Genomic DNA, 7,500 nt, shown 5'->3' with positions numbered 1-7,500 from the left:
CCTCTTGTAGACGATCTTCAGGTCCCTCCACTCCAGGAAGCTGCACATCTTGGGTTTCCTGGCCAGCACCACCTGCATGAGCTCACGCACCATCTTCTTCTTGTCGCGCTCGGCCGTAGCCGTGTACCACTTCTGCAGACGCAGCTTCCCCTGCCGGCTGAACAGCAGCATGAAACGCATCTAGGGGGGGGGGGGGGTTGGAGGGGGAGAGGGTGGCGGAAGTTGGGGGGTGAGTTCCAACGCTCGATAGAGGGACAGGTAGGTACAGTACGGTCTACGGTAGGTCAGTCTACGGCCTAGGACGCTAGTTCTGAAGAGAGTGCATTGTCAAGAGGTTGGGTTTTATTACAGGCACGTGCTTATACACGAGCGCACACACACACACACACACATACACAAACAGCGCCTGGGCTGGGATGAGGCTCATGTGACAGTACAAAGGGGGATTACAAAACAACAGAGATAAAAGAACAGTTATTATATCCAAAAACAAGAGGGAGGGAGGGAGAGAGACAGAGAGAGAAATAGTGAGAGAGAGAGAAAGAGGGGCAGAGAAAGGAAGGGGTGAGAGGAACAGACCTTACCTCTCAATGCACCATATTTGATGTCCTAATTATTCTTCACCTCAAATAAAGGTCTACATCCCAACCTACTGGTACAGTTACAGTCCAGTAATACACACCCCTACGGTCCTGGCCTACTTTTAGACCTGGTTGCATTAAAACTCTGGATTAAATATAGTCTCTAAGACACAAACACACACGCCCGCACACGCACATACACACACTAATGTAGGCTATTCGTATGGACACCCAGGACCACATGGCTGCTCTGGCCACACCCACCAGTGGTACCGCCTTCGTCCTCTACTCTAATTAACCTCCCAACTCTGGACCAAACTGGGAAAGTCACCTTGAAATAATAGTCTAGTGTGTGTGTGTGTGTGTGTGAGTGTGTGTGTGTGAGAGAGAGAGAGAGAGAGGGGGGGGTGGGACAGAGAAAGAGAGTGAGACAGAGAGAGACAGAGTGAGAGACAGACAAAGAGAAAGAAAGATGTGAGATGGATGGAGAGAGAGAAACAGATAGAGTGAGAGAGAGAGAGGCAACGAGGTTGGTATCTGACAGAGAGACGCATGTGATTAATATTTAAGAATAGCTTCTTTTGAGAAACTTCCTTGTCTCATTTGTCACAGCCAGCAATGTGATGCACACATGCTTTGAAACTCATGCAGACAACTTACCAGACAGTGGGCTTAGACTAAGCTACAACAAATGCAATGTATTTTTATTTCTATAGCACCATTAATACAAATCAATATCATTTTATTTCTATAGCACCATTCATACAAATCAATGTAGCAAATAGTTTTACATAGTTTTACATAAAAAAGAGATGGACACAATTATGATTGTCCTGTGTGTGTGTGTGTGTGTGTGTGTGTGTGTGTGCGCGCGCGCGCGTGCGTGCATGCATGCGTGCGTGTCTGACGTGTCCCAGAGAGTGCGAAGTCTGAGACAACACAAATATTAGTAGCACTAGCCATCTACTTTAATATCAAGGTAAGGGCAGTATATCAGTTAGCCTGTTTGTTTACCCTACAGTTGGATCGATTCCAAGAGGAACACTATCAGACAAAAACTACACAGTGGGACACATTGATAGTAGTTACCACGACGACACGACTAACGATGCAGTTTTAGGAACCTTGTGGTAAAATACAGAGAACAACAGACTTCTACTCAATCAATAAACACAGGGTCGACCTCTATGCTAGGCCACTTTACTTACAACTGCAACTGCTCTCTGCTTTTTCTCTATGTTTAGTCTGACAGAGAAGAGAGAGGGAAAGAGAGAGGAGAGAGAGGGAGAGAGAGAGATGGAAGGTAAGTTCTTATAGTTTCTGTAGGATTCTGATGGTGAAAGGACAGGTAATGACACACAGGTGTAGACAGTTTGGTCAACGGCAAACTACAGTACTCCACGGTTAACAGAACACCTACAGTTAGGAATGTAAATTGCAGCATTTATTTAAAGTCATCACCACAATTTAATATACATATCCAGTGGCACATGTACACTTAAGGCTATTATTTTACTGCTATACTATACTGCTATACCATATATTTTGGTGATGTTTGACCTAATGGGTGACTCTTTTTTAACAAGTTTAGGCAAATTTTTATGGCTACTACGTAGTTGTTGCTTGCCATGTCGTAAGAATGTCATCGTTCTTCAGAATGACCTTGTGTTACACTGTGCCGTGCACTTGACAAATACAACACGTACAGAGATACTTCCAAGAGTTTAGCATTTTCACACTACACAGGTGACAGGTGTCAAATAGGCTACCCCCACCTTTTGAGTTAGGCATTTGCACAATGTTTTAAAGACGCTTTCAGCTTTACAGCTACAAACATTCAGTGAAGTCACCGTGACTTGCTTTAGCAGGTCATTTGTTTATCAGATCATTTGTAGAGACTGATATTTTAACATTGCCTAACAAGTAGGCTACCGGCTGTGTGCAGTGGCACGTGGCTAACGACCGAGCAGCTCCGGTTGTTGACACCTAACGACCGAGCAGCTCCGGTTGTTGACACGGACAGCAGCCGGGGAAGAGAGCCACAAGCCCTCGGGACTTTCTCGTTGCCAGCAAAACAAGTCCCTTGACTTCAGGCTATATTTGGAGTGCAAAACCAACAGACGGAAACCGCTGAAACAACTGACATTATTTGCTTCTTCCTGATAGTAAGAGTTATCCATTGACCAAGCTATGAAACATGCAAGTTGGGTCTACATTTTATGGCCGTACATGGCATCTGCCGGTCATAAACATATAGCAATATGAACCTATTTCCCGCGGCCTCGGTAGAGGTAGCCAGCCAGGTAGCGCCAGCCCACACAGGTGTCTCTGGGAAGTGAGCTTCCTGAAACCAGACACCTTGCTAGCGGAGCTAGCTCGGAATGCTAACCAGCTAATACGTGCCAGTAGAACTTACCATGTTCGGTTCCTTACAACGACTAACACACAAATTAACTTCTGTTCTCGTGGTTGTATTGCCCGGTGTTCCGTTGAGGTATGAAAGTCAGCAGACGTTAACGTTACATATCTAGCGTCTCCGGTACTACGGAGCAGAGAAGCCTGCCCGTTCAGCTACGGGGGAAGGATCCGGTGACACCGTCAGCTGTTCTCTCCTCGTGAACATGCGCATTGCGCATTTTGTGACAGCCCTGACGTCACGGCTACGATTCTTTTGCATTGTATCTAGCTAATAAAAACTATTTGGAGCACATTTATGCAATATATCATAGTATGGGCAACAGTCAAATCAACAATGTTTTGTCATTCGTGAATGTTCAGTGTTCCACCGATGAATGTATATGATCCGATCATATGGGGGGGGGGGGTTGTGGCTTCGGATGTTGTTGCCATGACAAACAAGACGGTGATGTGGTTTCTATGGAAACGGGGAGAAAACGAGGTGGTGGCCAGTAGAATGTGCAGGATTATATAATGACATTTCAACCACCCTATTATACAGAATGATGTTTGTATGGCTTTAGGCCTACTAACTGCATTAAACACTGTTCAAGTTTATGGAGAGGGTTTTGGAGCAAAACTTTTTTTTGCTCCCCCCCCTCCCCCTCAAAGAAAGACAGAACTTTGTAGCCTAGGGGTCGAACAATGTTGATCAACGGAGGACTATATCAAAAAACATTTTCGGTGGGCTACTACAGGATACACTGAATCCGTTTAAATAATTTTGAGAAACAATGGCTTTTTGGAAAAAACATGTACTTTTTAATAAATATATAAACCGTATATATACAACTTTTGCAAAAAGAAAATAGAGTTTAAAAAATAGACATACTCATCATCACAAAATATAAATTATTTTTTGCATAACAGTCCTACTTTCATTAAATCCATACACACACAGACTGCAGTACACATTCCTTACCCTTCATAAAATGTCTCATTTACGACCATATCTGTCGCATGATATGTGTGTTTGTATGTAATTAGTTATCTTCATAAGTCTCAAGGTCAAAAGTCTCAGTAGCAAGTTGATTGGCAGCAGTCACTGCCAAAGGAATAAAAGGAGAGTCCCCTCTCACTGCGCTCCAGTCTTTGTTTTTTTCGACGGCTGTGATTGGTCGATTAGTGTCCCTCTGGGTGGTTGACCTGGCCCATGAACAGCACGGCGCCTGGGAGAAGGAGAGGAGATGTTGACATCACACAACAACCAATCACCAGGCAGGGAGGCTTTGCGTCTGAGAGATGTTTGTGTGCATTCATGCCGTTTTACTCAATGTTCTGTGTCTAGGGGGGGGTTGCTGTGGATAGCAATGGGTAGAAAACCACACAGCTGTACAGTTGCACTGAGTGGAAACGGTAGGTAGATAGTTTCAGCTACACTGGCGGAGATGACAGGATGTTGGTTTTCCGCCGGGACGCTCACCTGTGGGTTGGTGCTGGATGAGGAAGAGGAAAGGCCGGTTCAGCGTGATCTCCTCCACAGCCATGCGCGAGAACATGATGGCGGCTGGGAAGAGGACAGGCGACGCAGTCAAACACCAGAGTGCATACCGGCATCGATCTTAACGCTGTGTGTGTGTGTGTGTGTGTGTGTGTGTGTGTGTGTGTGTGTGTGTGTGTGTGTGTGTGTGTGTGTGTGTGTGTGTGTATGGAGATGAACTACTGTGGTTAAGTACCTGTGGCAGCCGAGCCAGTGGTTCCTTTCTCGTTCACCTCAACCTTCACCTTCTGCAGGAACTTGGACACACACAGTCTTTCCTCAGCTGCAGGAGAGAGAGAACGAGAGAGAGAAAGAGTGAGGTAGAGAGAGAGAGAGAGAGGTATGCTTGAGTGAGACTTGTTGAATGTACACATTGATGATACAGCCTGGTGTGTATGTAGGTGTAACATGATTAATAATGCTGCCACTTTCCATTGTACTAGAAGTATATATATATATATATATATAGATATGTGTGTGTGTGTGTGTGTGTGTGTGTGTGTGTGTGTGTGTGTGTGTGTGTGCGTGCGTGCGTGCGTGTGTGTGTGTGTATGTGTGTGTGTGTGTGTATTTTGGTCCTACGTTCTGTCACATGTAGGCTATGTTGCTAGCAAGTTAGCCAACTACCAAGCTGTATGTGTGCTTCTATATTTCTGGTATCATCATTGCTGACATTGTCTATTACGAGCTACATACTGTATGTATGCTGTAAGCCTAATTTATACTGTTGGTTATATTGCCCTAGTTTAACCTGCCTGTGCAAGTGTTTAATCATTGCTGACGATACATGTTCAGAACAGTACAGTGATCGCATTGTTTGTCTGTTACCAGAATAAACCAACTCAACTGGGAATCCTGGTGTGCGACACATTTACATATGCTAACACAGTGCAAGATCACACCTGTTATATAACGCGGCATTGAGATGTCAGTAGTAATTAGTCCATAGGGAATATACAGAGTTACAGCTTATCAATGAGGTACATACTGGTGATGCTTGTGAAGTCAGCGGTTGCCAGGTTGAACATGTCTCCCAGCCCCATCCTTAAGAGAGTGGCCTTCAGGTCCACGTCAGAGTCCAGGGTGAACCTGGCAACCAGAACATAGAGAGAGATCAGATGTTTAGTGCCACTGCGTCATGATCTCTTTGTCTCTCTCTCTCTCTCTCTCTCTCTCTCTCTCTCTCTCTCTCTTCTTTCTTTCTTTCTTTCTTTCTTTCTTTCTTTCTTTCTTTCTTTCTTTCTTTCTTTCTTTCTTTCTTTCTTTCTTTCTTTCTTTCTCACACACAGTCCTCTCTCTCTCTCTCACACACACACACACCTTGCCCTCTCTCTCACTCCTCTCTCTCACACACACTCACATACCTCTCTCTCTCTCTCTTTCTTTCTCTCTCTCTCTCACACTCAGTCCTCTCTCTCTCCCTCTCTCTGTCACACACACCCACACACCCACTTCTTCTCTCTCTCTCTCTCTCTCTCTCTCTCACCTGGGCAGGGCCAGCTGGCGTTTGACGCTCCTCAGCTCCTCCCTCCACTGCTGCAGACGCCGCGTGCTCAGCTCCTTAGTGAGCGCGCTCACCGGCACCTCGGGCTCGAAGGGCGACACCAGGAGCATGCTCAGTGAGTCGCCCTCGTACGGGACCTCGATGACGTCATAGTCCACGCCGTCGGCGGACACAAACTCACCTGTGGAGGTGGAGGAGAGGGTGATGTCATTAGATCAGTGGATAGTGGGCGGGACTAAAAGCATGTGTCGTTTGATAGTGACCACGGGTGACCTTCTGAAGCGCTTATCGAAAAGAAAAGTAGCTACCGAACAAGAATTCTGAACCTAGAAAATTCTCAAGATCCCTAAAACGTGTCAATGTCTGACCGGATCTGCGGAAAAGTCTAGAGCGCGCTTTGAAATCACGTGGCGGTCGGCGCCAGGTTTCCACCCACCGTAGCTGAAGCGGTTGGTCAGACGCATCATGGGCACGGGCACGCGGCTGCCGTTGGCGCAGGTGAACATCCTCTCCTCCGTCAGCTTGGGGTCAAAGGGCACCTTCCACAGGCCCCGGAAGTGCAGGGCGTTGAGCAGCAACAGGCGGGTCTCGTCGGTCAGGGAGCCCGCCGGCAGGAAGTCTGAGATGGAACCTGGTCGGTGACGGGGGGGAAGGGGAGGGGGGAAGAATTAGCGAGCTGCGCCAAATCGAGTCGAGTCCCTTTGGTCGTAAACCCGCCACGCGTGGACGTACGGTCGGCTGGATGCCCGCGACTCACCGTCGGTGTGGTCGCCCACCCAGGCGTTGATGACCCGCCGGGCCTCGTCGGGCCTGGTGAAGTCCAGCTGGTTGGGGCTGCTCTGGAAGGCCTTGATCATGGCCGAGCGGAAGCGCTTCCTGAGGCTCATCTTCCTCTCCACCATCACGCCGCCGGCCACGTCCACGCCGTGCTCGCTCGCCACGGCCCTCTGGAGCTGGCGCTGCTGCCGGGGCATGCCTCGCTCTGCGGGGGGAGGGGAGGGGAGGGAGGGGAGCGGAAAAGAGGAGCGGTCGAACGATTGAATTGGCGAGCGAGAACGAGTGAGAGGATGAATGGATGGAACGAACGAACGAACAAACGAACGAACAAATGAATGAATGAATGAATGAATGAATGAAGGATTTAACGACTGACTGACTGACTGACTGACTGACTGACTGACTGAATGAATGAATGAATGAATGGGTGATCGATCGCGACCTTGCTGAGCTCTGCTGTGAAAGACGGTGTCTGACCTGATTGCGATCTAAACAAGGAAGTGTGTGGCAGAGATTTTAAAAAAAAAGAAAAAAAGTTTTGGTTTCTTTACCTCGCAGAGAGAAGCCCATCTTGGTGGTCAGGGTCTCCAGCGTTCTCCCCCCAGCGCCCAGCTGAGCCATGCCCAGGACGGAGGCCACTCCGTATGGGGAGAGGGCCAGGTTCTTCCCCATGCTCCTGGAGGACTGGGCCTCCTCTGCAA

The 7,500-nt window shown here is 47.7% G+C and overlaps 2 protein-coding genes across 2 annotated transcripts in view; both read right to left on the bottom strand.

Annotated features, from left to right (window-relative positions):
- Window positions 1-3,151, bottom strand: part of ap1s1 (adaptor related protein complex 1 subunit sigma 1) — a 7,057-nt gene extending 3,906 nt beyond the window's left edge. Inside the window, exons 1-2 of the mRNA XM_084452167.1 lie at window positions 2,998-3,151; window positions 2-180 (exon numbers count right to left, since the gene is read on the bottom strand). Of these exons, the coding sequence (XP_084308293.1) occupies window positions 2-180; window positions 2,998-3,000 (182 nt within the window). The 5' untranslated portion in view covers window positions 3,001-3,151. The remainder of the gene's footprint in view (window position 1; window positions 181-2,997) is intronic.
- A 762-nt stretch (window positions 3,152-3,913) lies between these two features.
- serpine1 (serpin peptidase inhibitor, clade E (nexin, plasminogen activator inhibitor type 1), member 1) overlaps window positions 3,914-7,500 on the bottom strand; it is a gene marked incomplete at its 5' end in the record, with an annotated part of 3,681 nt that continues 94 nt past the window's right edge. Inside the window, 8 exons of the mRNA XM_084451605.1 lie at window positions 3,914-4,207; window positions 4,462-4,545; window positions 4,715-4,801; window positions 5,507-5,607; window positions 6,005-6,203; window positions 6,459-6,653; window positions 6,780-7,004; window positions 7,351-7,500. The exon at window positions 7,351-7,500 is cut by the window's right edge and continues 94 nt beyond it. Of these exons, the coding sequence (XP_084307731.1) occupies window positions 4,161-4,207; window positions 4,462-4,545; window positions 4,715-4,801; window positions 5,507-5,607; window positions 6,005-6,203; window positions 6,459-6,653; window positions 6,780-7,004; window positions 7,351-7,500 (1,088 nt within the window). The 3' untranslated portion in view covers window positions 3,914-4,160. The remainder of the gene's footprint in view (window positions 4,208-4,461; window positions 4,546-4,714; window positions 4,802-5,506; window positions 5,608-6,004; window positions 6,204-6,458; window positions 6,654-6,779; window positions 7,005-7,350) is intronic.

The sequence above is a fragment of the Borostomias antarcticus genome (assembly GCF_949987555.1).
Source record: "Borostomias antarcticus genome assembly, chromosome: 17".
Taxonomy (NCBI): Eukaryota; Metazoa; Chordata; class Actinopteri; order Stomiiformes; family Stomiidae; genus Borostomias; species Borostomias antarcticus.
The sequence above is the reverse complement of the archived record's forward strand: the minus strand, read 5'-3'. Positions and strand labels throughout refer to the sequence as shown.